General features: G+C 42.3%; 1 protein-coding gene across 3 annotated transcripts in view; it reads right to left on the bottom strand.

Moving 5' to 3' along the window:
- The window catches only part of Cpne4 (copine 4), a 456744-nt gene that overhangs the window by 7335 nt on the left and 431539 nt on the right, over nucleotides 1-17870 (bottom strand). For all 3 annotated transcript variants that reach the window (XM_021171653.1, XM_021171654.2, XM_029482117.1), the window contains exons 12-15: nucleotides 9434-9488; nucleotides 7914-7965; nucleotides 5109-5242; nucleotides 320-556 (exon numbers count right to left, since the gene is read on the bottom strand). In XM_021171653.1, coding sequence (XP_021027312.1) covers nucleotides 320-556; nucleotides 5109-5242; nucleotides 7914-7965; nucleotides 9434-9488 — 478 coding nt within the window. The remainder of the gene's footprint in view (nucleotides 1-319; nucleotides 557-5108; nucleotides 5243-7913; nucleotides 7966-9433; nucleotides 9489-17870) is intronic.

Here is a 17870-nt window from a genome sequence, read left to right as displayed (position 1 = left end):
CTTTTGGGATAGCATTGGAAATGTAACTGAGGAAAATATGTAATAAAAATATTAAAAATTAAAAAAAAAGAAACAAGAGCCCTAAACTTCGTGAGCAAAGGCAAGTATTTTCAAAAATTTGGTAACTATATTTACCATGACTATATTTGTAACTCAATATTTGCTTTCTTCCCCAAATAGTTATGATTTGTATATCCTTCCTATAGGATTTGTTCAGCCTAGATAGGGGCTGCTAATGCTGCTTTAAGAACAACAGATGACAACCAACATTGACAGACATATGGGAGATGTGAGGATGCCCCGTGATGTCTATGCATACATGTTTGAAGTTCCGGAAGGGCACAAACTGGACGATGTCTCGAAGGACAGGCTCTCCCTTGGGTGACCTTAGAATTCCGTCGTCACCATCCAGCATCTGCATGTCACTGAAGTCGGCGTTCCCCACCCCCACGATGATGACTGACATGGGGAGGTGGGAGGCGTGGACGATGGCCTCACGGGTGTCAGCCATGTCTGTGATGACCCCGTCTGTCAGGATCAGCAGGATGAAGTATTGCTGGAGTCAGAAGTCAGGTGGCAGGTGGGAGAGAAAAATGACAATACACTATTAGTTAGGTATCTATATCTAGGTGGCCTCCTTGCAGGACAACCATAACAGCAGGGACAATAGACGTTTTTGTTTATTTCTTCAACTTTTTATTAAGGAAATTCCAGAGCAAAACCAAAATAGCCTAGGCACCTCTGTGGGGTCATTACTTGGCATTAACAATTATCAACATATGGTCAACCTTACTTTATTTATTGGCCTTACCTGCTGGCTTTGTATTATTTTTGAATCATATTCTGTATATCACAACATTTCTATATGCAATATGCACAAAGATGAAAATTTTACTAATAAAACAATATCCTATATGTGAAACTAAAATGTATAACCTACTGAACAAAGCCACGGGTATTTGTGCTTTGCTGTAGAAAAGCTTCTCCCTGTGATTTCAATTTCTGCCTTAAACTAAAACCTATGGTCTCAAGAAACATTCTCTGGCCACTCACATTCCTGGTACAGGGTGTTTTCCCACAAATGGTCTCCAAATTAGATTCTAAGTAGATGATACCCTCCACGAATCCCAAAAGCTCTGGCTCCTTTAATGCTTCTTGTTTGTTCTTATCTACCACTTTGGTTGCTATCCCAAATGCAATGTTAGCCTTGACTCTAGATGACTGTTGTATCTCTGCTCCTGGACCATCAATGTCCGTCCTTCTCCACTTCTGTAAATCCTTGTTTCAGCCTCATATTATCTCACAGCCTTACCAAAGCTGGTCATCATCACTAGTACACTTAGGACATTGAGTCTTCCAGCATCTACCTTCTAGACAATCTCCCATCCTTCCAGCCTATTTGTTTGCCCTCTGTCTTCCAATTGACTTTAGAGAGACCTCAAAACCTGTGTTGCCTCTGTATCTTTTGGGTTCTTAGCTCTGCCCTATCTGATCTCGGCTTCATGTCAACAACAGACATATGTTAAGCCTATGTAGGGTAGCTCTACCTTAAGGTCATGATGAATGGAGCCACAATAATTGTAGCATGATAATAATAATAATAATAATAATAATAATAATAATAATCTTATTGACTATTATAAAGCTTAAGATAGTTAGGAAGCAGGATCCTGGGAGTCAGGAGTACTGGATTCTAAGCTTTGTTCTGTGATCTCTGAAATACCGCTTTGTGCCTTGGTCTCAGATACCTTATTTCTTAAAAGCTAAGAGGGACAAGACCATTATATAGTCTCGTTCAGCTTGAAGACCTTTGAAAATCTAGGGCTGTGCTGTCTTGTGTAATAGTTAGTAACCTCATGAAAATATTGAGCATTTCAAATGTGGCTACAGTAAAAGAGGAGTTTAATTTTAAATAAAAAAATAGACCCATTTCAGTTATTGAACATTTTAAAAGTAAATTTAGAACAAACCAAATTAAATGTATGATATTTTCATCTATCAACTTATAATATCTAAATAAAGACCAAATGTTTGTTATAACTCAGCACCCAAAACTGAGATGCCATTAAATGTAAAATACACAAATATTTTAAAGTCTTAGTACAAAAATTCCCAGAATGTCTCATTCATAATTTTTATACGAATCAGATGCTAATGAGCCAATATGTTGGCTAGTTGGGATTTTATTAGTAGTAAAGGGTATTAAAATAGGTCTCCTTGTTTCTTTTTACTTTGTAAATCTGGTTACCTCAGAATTTAAAATAGTCTCTAGGACTTTTACTGTATTCCCTTTGGATTATGATGGTGGAAATCCCTGCTAGGAGATGACTGGTTAAGGGTCATTATGATGGTTCTCTCAGCACGCATATGAAAACTATCCTGACTCTTGGTTTTCAGCCTTCCTCTTCCCTCTCCCTGTGGAGAGGCTGCCACGGGGTGGAGATAGGGATTGGAGTGAAGACTCTTAGACTTGTCAGTGCAGGAAGAGCCATTGCAACTGAGAGCAAGTGTTGCCCATCATGAGCACACTACACTAGCTCCACTGTGACATGGGTTGAAAGAGGTTGAGGGAGATTAAACACAGGTCAAACCTAAGAGGACTTTCCACGCAGTCCCAGAAATATGCCTGATGGTTGCAGGAAGTAAGTGTGGGAGCCTAAGACATCTGAGCAGAGGTATTATAGCTCTGGTGGAACACTTGTCAGGCACAGGAAGTCCTGGGTTTGGTCCTCAGCATTACAAGGACTAATACACGAGTAAGAATGAACATAAACATGCTAACTCACAACAACAACAACTAAAGAGCTCTTTGGAGTCAAGGAAGTGTGACTATTCTAGAATCTGTTTCTTCCAGGTTTAGTGTACTAACTTTAACAAGCTACAGACTATTATAGCAAACCAGATGGAAATTCCCAAATAAAGCAGTAATAACAGCTCATTCGAAGGTCAGCTTAGGAAAGTGCTCATGTGTGATCAGGTCTATGGGGGCATTTATACCTAGAAGAATTCTTTTTTTTTTTGGTTTTTTGAGACAGGGTTTCTCTGTGTAGCTCTGGCTGTCCTGGAGCTCACTTTGTAGACCAGGCTGGCCTNCCTGCCTCTGCCTCCCGAGTGCTGGGATTAAAGGCGTGTGCCACCATGCCCGGCCCTAGAAGAATTCTATAATTATCAAAGAGAAAAATCCTATTGCAAGATCCTCTGACACAGCTTGTCTAAGGGGCTTAAGCTTATGCCCTTTCCTAGTGATAACAAGGGACCCTAGCTCACAGTGTCCAACAATGGGAGAAACTGCTAGAGAGAATGTAAATTCCCCATGTTGCCAGGAGGTCTTATTTATCTGATACCTTGTTTATGGTTGCTTTATTACATGCGGTTCTGCCTTTGGACTATTGCAGTCTCTGCAAGAGCAGACTCATCGGGTCCTGGAGTTGTTAGTGATGGCCATCACCACATTGTTGGCTTGTAATAGCACAGAATCCACACCCGTGTCTTTGCTATTCTCCCTTTACTTGTGTAGGCCCTGGCATCCTAGAAGGATATTAAGCTGCAGGAAATGCCAAAGATATCACAGATACTCTTGTCAATAAAGGAAAAGGGACAGGTTTCCCCTTGCCTGGTTTCATAAAGAATATGGTTTTGGTTTCATTTTTTTTTTTAAAAAATCTATTTTAGCTACCTTATCTATTTCATGATGCCCTTGAACAGATTATAGAGCTGAGGATGAGCATACCTTTCTAATTCTCCTGTCTCCACTTCCTGGATGCTGATCTTATGCGTGTCCACCACCATACCTACATTATGTGGTACGAGGGATTAAGTTCAGGGTTTTGTGTATGCAAGGTAAGCACTCTGCCCACTGAGTTTCACTGCCAATCCCTTAGTTATGTTTCCAAAAGAGGAGTCTGTTTTCTGCATGAAGCGTGATACACTTCATGGGGAAAGATGAAGTACAGATTCTACGTAGAATTTGCTTTGATGTAGGTGAAAACAGTTGTTGGCCCTGAACAGTGTCCATGAAGGTATTCAGAGGTGGTAACACATGGGATATAGTTTGAAGATAGACTAGCATCATAACTTGCTGATCAATTGGATGGGAAGGGAGTGTTAACAGAATTTCAAGATGGTAGCCAGCCACTCTTGCCTCCTAGTTAATGTCCTCATTTGTTCTTTTCCCACAATGAGTTGGACTAGTCTGTGTGATCATCAGAGTATCATGAGATGATGAAGTGAGTCTTCTGTGGTAAGTTATGAGACACAGTTATTCCTTTGTCTTCTCTTGGATCACCTGGGTGGGGCCAGATGCTATGCCATGGGAAACTTTCTCTAGTAGTTATCCCAAGCAATGAGGAAATGAGGTCTCTGACCAGAGACCAGCAACCACATGGCAGGAATGAGACTAAGCCATCTATTAGCAGAGCATTCAGCTTCAGGCCACTCTTCAAAGGACCTCACTCCTGGCCAGTATCTTAGCTGAAACCTTGGGAGACCTAAGCCCAGACCACACAGGCCAGCTGTGCTTGAGTCTCTGGTCCATAGAGACAATGAATGTTTATTGTGGTTTTAAACTGGTTAAGGCTGTGTGTCATTCAGCAAGAAGAAATGAAAAGAAAAAACACAACGTAAGTCAAGGACTCGGATTACTTCAGGGTTGTAGCCTAAGCAGCTAGTTGCATGATGGAAGAAAAAAACACAAGGTAAGTCAAGGACTCGGATTNAGCAGCTAGTTGCATGATGGAAGAAAAAAACACAAGGTAAGTCAAGGACTCGGATTACTTCAGGGTTGTAGCCTAAGCAGCTAGTTGCATGATGGTAGGGTAGAGACTGGGAAGGCCAGGAGTTGAGCATTGTCACAACGCAGTGACCATAGTAGCTTCTGCTAGTGAGTGTCTGTGTTCAGGCAAAGAGGCAGACATTTGACATTTGTGTCCACCCTAAGCTTCACACCCCAGCAGAAGAGAGTTTAATTAACTTCATCTTTCCTCCGATAAAGAGACTGTGAAGATAGAGAAGTTAAGCCATTTAGGAAAACTAGCATTGACTGTCAGGCTAAAATGGGCAGTATGACCAATAATCAAAAGAAGCAAGGTGAATCCTGTCTCTCTCCTTACCGATGCTTCCTTGGTGTTTGTCTCCTCCGAGGCTGACTTGGCAACCTTCTGAATGATGGGAGCGATGTTGGTGGGACCATAAAGCTGGAGCTTGGGAAGACAGCTCTGATAGGCTTCCACGACTCCTTGAATTCCTAAGATGAGATTTGAAAAAAAAACAAAAAACCCAAAAAACAACAGTTTCATGGTCCATTTGAATATATTTGTATACACACGAAAGCAACACATTAACTTTCTCCAGATAGTCTTTATTCATACCACTTGTAGGATCTCAAGACAAAAGGAAATGCTGGGTCAGTATTTCCTGCCTCCCCTCCCCCACTGAGATCATATCACAATGGGTGGTCAAAAGCAACCTTTTCCACAAACTTCACCCCTCAGAAGCTTTTATTAGCTCACTAAGGTCTAAGGAGGCAGAAGCTGCTCCAGTTCCATGGGTGGACAAGCAGAGGTTAAGAGAAAGTGCCCCAGGTCCCAGAAAAAGTGAATTGCAGACTCAGTGTATAAATACAGGTGTTTGAGCTGAAAGAACCACTAAGCCAGTTGGCTCTAGAGGTCCATTTGTTTGTTTGTTTATCGCCTTGTTGATTTTAGAGTAAACACTGCTGCCTGTAACTGTCACCCTCTCTCCAGATACCTCCATTTCAGTATCCCCCACAAAAGAGCTTGCAGCAGTGCTGAGAGGACACTGAGTGTACCATGGACGTGAACACAGCCTTCAAGCCTATACGCTGGGTGTTATGAGACGACCGATGTCAACTGCTCATTTAAGGACGGGTGTTCACCCTGAGGTCACATGGGCTCAGGAAATAGAAAAGCCAGGGGTTTTGCTGGGAGAGGTCCTTCTGCCTGCACTCTTTGGCCCCATGGAAGACCATTAGAAATAAATTGCCGTTATAAATCCATTTTATTCACATGGATGCTGCTGTTGCCCATGCAACTTTTGCTTTCCCCTGCTTTAGCTCCTTCTTCTATCCTTCTTGGTACCAAAGCAGCACGCTGCTCTTGATTTTGACTGTAGGGAGTCACAGGAGTCACTGTTGAAATTGTTCTCCATAGCCATCACATACTGCAAATCAGCCTGTGAACAATTTGGATGAGCAAGTTCTCTTCTGTTCTGCCTTATATGGGTTTCTCACCTTATTGAAAACACTCCACCCACCTAGGCCAGCCTGAAACACAGATGCCTGCCATTCCAAAGAAACCAAATTATTTTAAGACATGGAAAAGAAGCAAAATGAAGCTGAGTTTTTTTTTTGGGGGGGGGGCAAGGGGTGTGGGGCACACACAAAGAGGGCCTTAGAGAAGGAAGTTTGATTTCCTTTTCAATACTATCGGGGACTTGAACTCTGAGAGTGTGAGCTGGTAAACACTAGGGTATGCACCCCAGTCTCCTTTGGAGGGAAACCACCTTACTGTCTTTGACAGAGTCTTTTCCTGACCTGGAAGCTCGGGGTTTCAGCTAGACTGGGGATATCAGGAGAATAGGAGCTTAAACTGTAAGGAGCCGTCCTCACATTCGCCATTATAAGATGGCACTGACACCTGTGTTCTAAGTAGTAAACAAACCATCTGCACATGCGCTGGGGTAGTTTCCCACCCCATGTGCTCTGCCTTTCCCGTGACGACAACTCTGGCTGATGGGCTGCAGCCAATCAGGGAGTGACACGTCCGAGGCGGAGGACAGTCCTCCATAAAAGGGAGGGGGCTCCGCCATCTCTCTCTCTCTCTCTGGCTCTCTTCTCCACTGGCTCCTGATGGGGTAAGCAATAAAGCTTGTGCCGCAGAAGATTCCGGTTGCCCTGAGTGTGTTCTTACCAGGGGGAACAAAAGCGGCGGGCAACAAAAACAGAATAAACTGGTTTTGAGTGATGGGGGAGGAAATACTACAATAGCAGAGATCCCTGACTTTGAGGGCACTGTGCTCAGAGCCAAAGACACTGATGTCCTAGCCTTAGTAAATGCCAAGTTCATGAAAGAAACTGCAGAATGTTCTGTGCCCTTCACTTCATCTCACTTCTCCCTCAATAAGGAGGAGGAGAGGAGTGTGGACATTTACACCCTATAAATGTCAACGTCACAGCCGCAAAGGCTCTCGGCTTAGTTTGTTACTTCTTCAGAGCAGATGGGATCATCCTTATCATTGTTCCCCAAGCATCATTATCTCGTGAGATCAAGTTCAGGAATTTCTAGCCAGGAGAAAACAAAGTAAAATGGTCTAGACCAAGATGGTGAGTCTTTGCTCTCTCTCTCTCCAAGGTATTTGTTCCAAGTCAGCATTGTTAATGTGCTGGCAGCATCAAGTGATTTCCACATCCTCCCCTCACACCCCTTTCCTTAAACCTGCACAGAAAAGAAACTGTGGAAAACACAGGTGAAAAGCAGAGAAGCAGAGGAATGTCTCAGCTTGGTCCATCATAGGCTATTCTCTCATTCAAAAAAAAAGAAAAAGAAAGAAACAAACAAACAAAAATAAACAAAGCTAAAATGAAATTTTAATCAATAAATTAATTAATTTTATTTAATTAATAGATTAACTTTGTTTTGGCTGGAGGAATCCATGATCTTGCTGAAAGCTCACTTTCTCCTAGCCAGTCTGTCTGTCTCTTCCAGGGTGCGTGGGCTTACTTTATAATGTGTTTCTCAGCTTCCTGTGGAGCACTGTGGCTTATTTGGGTTTTCAGAGCTGATTTCTGTGCTTTGACACAAACAACCCATGTGCCTCACTAGAGAGATGCCAGACCTGGAAATGTGCACAGCGTCACGGACTCTGAGACACTGGCTTTCTGCACACTTATGACTTACCTGCACACTCCGGGTTGTCTTCATTAAAGTTGATTGCAAAGTCATGAGAGACCTAGACACCGATGAAAATTTTAAAAGAGGAAGAAAGGAGAATTACAACTTGAATCCATTAAGGAGGCACTGGAGGTTTAGGGTTTGCAAACAAATAGCGTTATATTCATTATGAGTTAAGCAGCAGGTACCATTTTAAGCCATTATACAATCGATCTGAGATGGAGGGTGAAGTCTCAGCTCCCTGTGGAGCTGAGGTGACAGGAAGACTTTTTAGGATCAGATAAATGCTCACCGGAGGGGGGAAAGTATAGCATATTGAAAGAGAAAGAAAGAAAAAGGAAAGAAAAAAAAAAGAAAAAGAAAGAAAAGGCTTCAGAAAAAGTAGCCTTAATTGGTTTCTAGATTCTAGACCCAACGATCAGACCCAACGATCAGTCCGTATTCAACTGGATACGGACTGAAGGGTTAAAGTTGGATGGAAAGTTGAATGGGCGCTGAATTGTACCACCAATTAAAAAAAAAGAATTCAACTCAAGATGCCAGATAGACATGGTGCGGCTTATAGAGGTGTTAGCTAAGTTGTTGACATTTAAGAATCGTTCTGATACCCAGAATTACAGTGCATGGGGATCTTCATGTACACACAGGTGAAATCGAGTGTCTTCTACTTCTGAAAAGATAAGTGACAAAAGCCATCTACCCTGTAATCTTCCACCACAAACCTCCCTGCCTGGCCGTGCCTAAGCGTAAGGTTAGGCGACACACCGCTTGCTATTTTCTTCCCCCTAAAATCTGATAAAAAGAATGGGATATTCTGGCATCTGGACAGTTTTATTAAATCACTTGAAATTTCATGGAAAATTCCATTTCAAAGGCTATTTCTGATCGTTGGGTCTCTTGGATGCTAAAAAAGTAGGTCACCTCATTAAAAGATAGATACCTCCTTTCTTAGTGGGAGGTCACAGGTGAAGCAGCTGGTGTGTGCCCACTGTCCCTTTATCCTCCGCAGATTCCAGACAGGTGAGCTGACTTCCAGCTGCCCTACTTGGTTTATTTACCTCAAGTCTTCCTTTGTCTGTCCAAGCTATATACTATACACGCTGGCACTGACAATCTCTACAGAGATCTGAATAGATATTGTTTGAGTTCCCGGAGTTAAACGTTTTGGGGGTGTTTTCTTCATCTCATATCATATTAATAGTGAGTTTAAACCAAGAGACCCTGTCTGGGCCTTTGGACAACGTACCCAGAACACTCTGTGCTCTAGGCTAGACATCCATAGTTACACAGAGAGCAAGGATGTGTGCAGTTACAAGATCCTAGGTCCAGCCGGGCATAGTGGCGCACGCCTTTAATCCTAGCGCTTGGGAGGCAGAGTCAGGCGGATTTGTGAGTTCGAGGCCAGCCTGGTCTACAGAGTGAGTTCTAGGACAGCCAGAGCTACACAGAGAAACCCTGTCTCGAAAAACCAAAAAAAAAAAAAAAAAAAAAAAAAAAAAAAAAAGATCCTAGGTCCACTCACTCACCGTGTATTCCGGGGGTATCCTGGCGCCAAACCCAAAAGCCGGGAACATTTTGTCACTGGAATTAAATAAAAAAAGAAGCTGCTTCATTTATTCATCTAAGAAGGAAGAGAAACAGGAGCCTGTGTAACCTCACCAGGGCATGTCGCCAAGCCAAGTGCTGAGTCATGCAATAGCGTGGTTAATCAAAATTAAGAAACCATCATTAATGCTCATTACTGATTAGTATACAGCCTCTCCCCTTAAGGTTTTTACTAAGCTTGATAGCCAAGAGTAAACAGATCTCAGATTTATACAGATCCTACCCCCCACCCCCAATTATGATGTTCTGTTTTCTTGAAATAGTGATGAGGAGTTTGGCAACTCCAATCATTGACTGAATTAGGATATTTCATATATATATATATATATATATTCATATATATATATATATTTCATGTATACACACACACACACACACACATATATATACATATATATTTTTTAACTAAAGAAAGAGCTTAGTCTTTCTCTCTCTCTCTCTCTCTTTCTTTGGTGTAGGCAGACACCTGGAGGAGAGGTATCAGTCAAGATTGTGTTGCTGATTAGAGCCAGGGTTCAAACACAGACACTCCGGAATCTAAGGAGCCATCAGAAGGCAGCGGGGACGTTGATATCTGCTACCCAACAAAGCATGTTTATAGGATTCACTGTATCCTCCACGTTAAGCTTATACACAAGCAGCAATAAATTATTTGCATGTCTTTTCTTACTTCCTGAACTCAAAGGGACACTGTCCTTTGTGTTAAGTTCTTCTTGTAGTGGTTTCCTTAGGTTTCTTAGGCTGTGCCTCACTCTGTAGCCCAGACTGGTCTGGAAATTGCACATTAATCTAGACTAGTTCCTAACACATGGCAGTCCTCTAGCTTGCAGACTTGTGGCCAGCTGTATCACCATCTCACATTCCAGCACCCCCGGGCCCTGACTGCACTGTACCCTTCTCACCTTTACCACTGAACTTTTCAGTTCTGTGGAATAAGGAGCCAATGACAAATAATCCATGCATTTGGCTCAATTAGTAATGCCTGTGTACAACTTAATTCTGATGACGAGCTATGAGACTCACGCTCGCCCTTTATTTATCTTGGTCTCTTGTATGATCATTCGAATTTGTCTGCTGATTTGTGTGGTCATGTGTACCTTAACCCTAACTAACCTGCACTGTAGTTAAGAGAATGGAGAAGGGAGTCATGACTGACACCACTGCCCCAGGTGTTAGACAGACTTATCCACAATCCTGGGAGTTCTACTTACTCTGTGCTTAGAAAGACGGAAAAAAGTGATCACCAGAGAGGATTATAGGATTCCGAAGCCTATGCCTTTCTAATTGCCATCATAATGTAATAGCTATAGGTAGTATTAATCATCTACTGGCAATGGCAGTATCTAGGTCACCGAGTGGGCAACCAATAAGACCTTTCTTAAGCAACATATGTGCCGCTGTGGCATTCTGGAATATTGAACCTTGGCAGAAGCCATCTGCCTTTGGTTTGTTTGTTTGTTTGGTTTGGCTTTTCTTTTTTGTTTTTTTTGTTTTTATCTCCTATTAAGAACACAACTGAGGTTTGTTCTTGGAACGGTTTCTACATTTTTCAGTTCTTTACAGAATTAGTCAAGGGCAAAAAAAAAAAAAAAAAAAAAAAAAAAAAGGAATTCAGGTCAGGTGTTTACCACTGACTATCTTCTGTAGGAAATGAGGACATTAACCCCTCTTTCTGAGCAAACTCAAGCAAATTTGAGAAAATCAAAGCAACAAAGCCAGATTCTTACCCAGCCCTTCCTAATTGACTTAGAAGTCCCTAGCAACTGATGACAGCTTTGACAAAACCTTCCAACACAGTTAGGTCCACACAGCTGGGGTTATAGACTTAGAGAAACCAGAGTTCTCTGAAGTAAAGGTTTAAGTCCTCCATAAAAACCACACTCCCTCGTCTCCTCATTGCTGTGTCAAGGCAGGCTCTGTTGTACCTCACATCTAGCATCTGTTAGAGAAAGTGCCGCTGGTGATAAGTAGGGGACACAACCTCCTGGTCCTTGGAAACTTTGGAAGACTTTGCCTCAGCCCCTCCTCCTTAGCCTAAACGAGTGGAAGACCATGGGGGATCTTGCTGGCCAAGTGAGAAGAACTTTCTTTTTTTATTTTATTTTATTTTATTTTAATTAGGTATTTTCTTAATTTATATTTCCAATGCTATCCCAAAAGACCCCATACCCTCCCCACCCCCCGACTCCTCTACCCCCCACTCCCACTTCTTGGCCCTGGCGTTTCCCTGTACTGAGGTATATAAAGTTTGCAAGACCAATGGGCCTCTCTCACTGATGGCCGACTAGGCCATCTTCTGATACATATGCAGCTAGAGACACAAGCTCCGGAGCAGGGGGGTGGGGTTACTGGTTAGTTCATATTGTTGTTCCACCTATAGGGTTGCAGACCCCTTTAGCTCCTTGGGTATTTTCTCTAGCTCCTCCATTGGGGGCCCTGTGATACATCCAATAGCTGACTGTGAGCATCCACTTCTGTGTTGGTTAGACCCCGGCAGGCATAGCCTCACAAGAGACAGCTATATCAGGGATGGATCCCCAGGTATGGTAGTCTCTAGATGGTCCATCCTTTCGTCTCAGCTCCAAACTTTGTCTCTGTAACTCCTTCCATGGGTGTTTTGTTCCCAATTCTAAGAAGGGGCAAAGTGTCCACACTTTCGTCTTCGTTGAGAAGAACTTTCCAGAATGGAACATGAGTCATGGGTCTTCCACTGCAGGGATAACTCAGGAGTGAGAACCAGGCGCCTGGGAGATGCCATGCCCTCTGCTTTTTTCTAATGGATTTTCTTCTCTCTCTCTCTCTCTTGAGGAAGGGTAGATATGATGTTGTATCTACTTCCAATCACCAACCATGTGCTTTAATGATATTCTTTTTAAACCAGCTAAATCCCCCTTGGGGATTTGGAGTTTGCTGAGCTTCATGCACTGTTATGTAATTGAGTTTCCAGAGGAAGGGTAGGGAAAATGCCTCACCTACAAGGAGAATAATTAATGCACCAGAAGGCTGAATTCTCTGAAGTCAGCCACTAGAAAGCTTCTACCTAATAAATATACTGAAGGGGAAAAAATCCAAGCCTAGCACAATAGATTTAAAGTCCATTCCTCCTGTTTAAAAATAAAATGAGCCAGAGAGGAGTCTTATGCAAGGACTAAGGGAAGGAAGTTGAACAAAAGAAAACTTTAATATGAGAACACTTCAAAGAAGTCAGAACTGGATCCATCGGCCACAGAGCATAAGGGCCATTAGCAGCTGTCAGGAGAAAAGGACAGGCAAACACTGTCCACTGGGAAATTTCAGAAGTATATGTCCACACTGGGAAAGGCCACATTTCTTATTGTCAGACTAAAACAATGGTAAACACAACAAAAGGGCTCATGCTTTCTCATAGTGACATGCCAGGTGCCCTTAGATTCACAGGAAATAGCTGTGTCCAAGTATCTCCATGTGAGAAGTTGATTTTAAGCACGTTTTTCACTCGCTCCATTAAGGAAAACACTGAGCTAAAGCAAGGGGTTAATACACGTCAAGGGAAATTCCCAATCTACATGCCAACGAAGGTCAACTCAAGGTGGCCTCTCAGAGGACATGGGTGTTGGCTGAAAACAGTTTTTCAAACAGTCATCTTAAAACAATCCTATGGATAGAGATGCAACACTCTTCTGGGGATATGAGAGTATAGCTTTCTTTTGGAAACGGGCAATCAGTATTCAGTTCTTCTACTTCTCCATTGTCTGCTGAGCACATCCCAGATCTTCTGGGAGCATCTGTGTTGGCGGTGCCTGGTCTCATCCATGCATCTCCCTTCACAACTCCTTTTTTCTTTGCCTCTTCTGAGTCGTATCCACTGTGCTGCTATGCTGTATTGCTTCAGAGAATAAAAACTGAATATCAAGAAAGAACTATTCTGCAGGATTCAGTACCAACAACCAAGTACTGAGATTCAACTCTCAAGCACAAGATTCAAACATCAGATAAAAGAAAAATTCTACAAAATTCAGTAGCAACCAAATCTTCTGCAACCCAGGTTATTGTCCATTTTCACTTTTAAAAATTGCTTGAGGAGTGTAGCTCAGTCGTAGAACATCTACCTACCATGTAAAAGACTTTGGGTTAAATTTCTTGCACTGTATAAAAGAAAGAACTTAGGATGTATTACTGTCAGTTGGTAAGTTATTAAAAATATATTTTGGGGGACTGGTAAGATAGATCAGTCGGTAAATATGCTTGGCATTGAGTCTGACCACCTGAATTTGATCTATTCTTGAGGCACACATGGTAGCAGCATGTGTGCTCTTAACTGCTAAGGTATCTATCTCTTAATTGCTGAGCCATCTCTCCAGACTCTATACCCTAAGTAGTAGTTTTTGATTACTGACTGTTATTTTTTGGGTGGTGGGTGGGTTATATCATTGAAAGAATTGAGTAATACTGTAGGTTAAAAATCTAAGTTCACATATTTGAAACTGAAGAGCTGGTTCAGGTATTTTTTGGTGAGAAAAAAAAATCCAGGATGATTGCCAATAGCTAGTCTACACGGCATAGCATAGGCATTCCAATGGGCAGCTACAAGAGTTAAATTAGAGTTTATTTTTTAAGTGTATTTAAGTACTTATAATACTCCAGAGTTTTCAATTCTTATCATTATTTAAAGTCATGATGAAGAAAGTTAGATGTTATCTATGAAAGAATGTGTGAGGGCTATGCATTTTTACAGAATCCTTTTAAAGGCAAATGAACAAAACAGAAAAAGGAACAAGACCCCCAGATGTCATTTGTCCAACATGATCTTTAGATCCTACACTACATTCCTTTCTCTTTTTGTGTTCAGTTTATTTTTTTAAAGATTGGATTCTGAATCTTAAAGATAACACCTTCCACCATTGATTATTTACCACAGGCAGAACTGCCTGGGCACTGCAAAGGAAATTAGATGTGCCTCTGATTTGCAATCAAAGAAATAAATCTCATGAGAAAAGGGGTGTTGCTCTGGGATATGAACCTAGATCTACTTGTCATTGGGACCTCACATTCTTTAAATCATCCTTGTAGACTCCATTAACTACAGGAGGCTTATCTGGTCTAATGATTCAGAATAATAAGCACATTTATACATTTATGTTCTAATAATCTCTCTCTCTCTCTCTCTCTCTCTCTCTCTCTCTCTCTCTCTCTCTCTCTCTCCCCCAATAGCTACTGTCAAGATTCTCTTCCTTCCCACTCTTCCTTCAGCAGGGAGGAGGTGGGAGCCCTTCCTCCCCTTACATACTTTCCATTCTTATCCTTACACAGGAAGGGTTTCTGGGTTATGCTGAGCTGGGGCTATGCTTTGTTGTTCTGAGATATAGTCTTTCCATGTATCCCAGGCTAACCTTGGACTCTTGGGGTCCTCTGGCTTCAGTCTGGCTATGCTTTCAGGAATGAGCCACAGCACCTGAATCACCATGACTTACTGACATGCTTCTGTGTTCCACTAGACTGTGAGTGACATGGGGAAATTCTGCCATGTTAAATCTTTGCTGTCCCACACAAAAGAGTGGCATCTAGGCTGCAGGCGAGTTAATGGTGGATTCCAATTCTGGATACCTATCATGACAACAATGGCAGCAACAGCAGCAGCAGCAGCAACAACATCAACAACCACACAACAACAGATTTCTAGGGGCACAGCAGATAATGAAATCAGCCTATGGGAGTGAGGCCCAAGTATCAACATGTTTTGAAACTTCCCAAGTGGTTTTGGCATGCAGACAAGGTAAGAATCCTGATGGGACAAGGTCGGGTGTGGCAGAGGCTGTATTGAGAAAGCCCACATCATCTGCTGACCAACCCAGTGCCCTACACATCAAAACTCGTGTCAGCTTGAGTTTCAGCTTCAAGTTGTCCCCGAATACAGGACCTAGCACACTCCTGCCTTGCTTTCTGGTGTCCCAAATGCATTCAAAGTTGGCCATTTCTTTAAACTGGCACTGTGTTTGCAGCGTTAGATCACAGACAGGCTGCATTTTCCTCCCTTTTTCCCCCTTTCCTTCATGGTATTAGGGACTGAACTCAAGGTATCATGCATGCCAAGCAAGTGCTCTACCACCAAAATATGTCTAGCTCTGTTTTTAGTTTTAGAAAATATGAGACAGGATATCACTAAGTTGCCCAGGCTGGCTTTGAACTTGTAGTTTTCCTGTCTCACATTCCAAAGTCACAGATTGCAGGCCTGTGCCAACAGGAGCAGACCAGGCTTTTCATTAGAAGATAGTTAAGGTTGTCTGAGACCCGTAACAATACTGGCCCCAAGCAAAGCGTGCCACATTGGCACTGAGGTACACAAGGAATATGAAAGCTGTGAATGAAAATTCTTGAAAAGAAGCTGTGTCTGTAGATGTACCCACTGGTGTATTTTAAATTTGCCTTGATTTTTGACTTTCTTTGGAACCAGTCATTTAGGGTAACCTAAATTTAAGGCCATGGTCTTTCAATATGGCCTTAAAATAAAGGCTCATTCATTCCCTTTAAGATGGGAGCTGTGGGGCTGGTGAGATGGCCCAGTGGGTAAGAGCACTGACTGCTCTTCCGAAGGTCATGAGTTCAAAGCCCAGCAACCATATGGTGGCTCACAACCATCTGTAACGAGATCTGATGCCCTTTTCTGTAGTGTCTGAAGACAGCTACAGTGTACTTACATATAATAAATAAATAAATAAATAAATAAATCTTAAAAAAAAAGATGGGAGCTGTGGTTTTTACTTTGATAGCACTTCCTGGAAGCCAGCTTCAGCAGGGAAATGTGTGTGTGTGTGTGTGTGTGTGTGTGTGTGTATGTGTGTGTATGTGTGTGTGTGTGTGCGCGCGCGCGAGCGTGTATGTGCACACACACTCTGGGATGTGTGGGACCATGTGATTACAGGCATGTGTGTTTTTGTTCATGTGTGTTTTCATGAGAGGCAGATAGCCTGAAAAGTCTTTGCAGATGGTGAAGTATAGTGTGGGCCAGCAACACTGGCTTTGGGAACTGCTATCTTGTGGTTGGGGGAACCTCCCTTCAAGGCCATCTGGAGAAGAGCTTTATGTACCTCTCAAGCTGCTCTGTTCAGTGGGTCACCTGCTTGTGACCCAGGATCCATGAGTATACAGGGCAGAGAGACAACCCTTGGCTGTCAGAGGCAGAGAGGAGTTGCTAAGGCTCATGGGAACTGCAAACCTCTGTGTGGTTGTGGGAGGGGGATAGTGGCTTCTGTCAGTTTTTATGCAAGCGTTTCTTTTTAAGCACCAACCTCCCTGACTTTGAAGCAGGAATAAATTAATTCCAGAACCCTGACTTGAAATTTCCTGACTCTGCCTGTCTCCTGTCTGTCCACCCACACAAAACAGAAACTGGTGAACCTTGTCAGCTTTCATGGGAGCTGCTTGCCTTCCAAGCTCTCCCAGGGAGTCTCTTAAAAGAGCATGGAGGTTTTTTTTCAACCCTCCCTTTCTTCTTTAGAACTTTCCCATTTTAATGTTGAGTTGCCTTTTAAAACAGAAATAAAAGTGTTGCTCTGTTGGCCTGCCAAAAGTTGATTTTCTTGTTCATCTGGGAATGATGACTTCAGAATTACACTATGAAAATTTTAAAAGGAATAATTTCTGATGACCTCATATAACTCCCAGGGTGACATAGTGAATATGTTTCAATATGTGTTTTTGAGGGAACACAACATATCTGTCAACTTTTGTCTGGTTTGCATTTGAAAGGGATGAATGCTTTACGACATCCAATGGCTCTGACTAAGGTGTCTGTATTCTGTGTGGGAAGCCACCAGGGAATGGACACTCTCTGCAGGAATTGGCCAGTAAATGCTTCCTGATAATGGACCATTGCCCAGATGAGCAAATGAAGGTGATATAGGATTATGACGCAGACTCTGAACCTCATCTTGGTTTTTAGAAAACTGGCCTCTCTGCTCTGTGGAATTCAATATTGGATGTCTTCTTCTCTGCAGGTTCATGGTTCTTATAATATATATATATATATATATCCATATGTATTGTATTCAGTTCTTTTATCTATTTATTTAACTTCTATTTTACATGGGGACCTTACTATGTTCCTTAAGTTGGGGTTGAGCACAGTACATATCACTGCCCTGGGCAAGGTACCTTCTAGTATATGCATCTTAAGGTCCAAACATTAGGGATCCTGCTAACACTTCCTCCAGTCTTATCTCCAAACATGTACACTATATTACACTAGATCATTAACATGATTATGCACAAGTAAAGGAAAAGAGAGGATTCCCACTCCCAGGTCTTAAAGAAGTCTCTGACACACTGTAGGTGTAATTTATCAAACTCGTTCCTCCCTAGTAAAAACCCCATCTGCTTCAA

Source organism: Mus caroli, chromosome 9 (assembly GCF_900094665.2).
Source record: "Mus caroli chromosome 9, CAROLI_EIJ_v1.1, whole genome shotgun sequence".
In the NCBI taxonomy this organism is placed as follows: domain Eukaryota; kingdom Metazoa; phylum Chordata; class Mammalia; order Rodentia; family Muridae; genus Mus; species Mus caroli.
The sequence above is the reverse complement of the archived record's forward strand: the minus strand, read 5'-3'. Positions and strand labels throughout refer to the sequence as shown.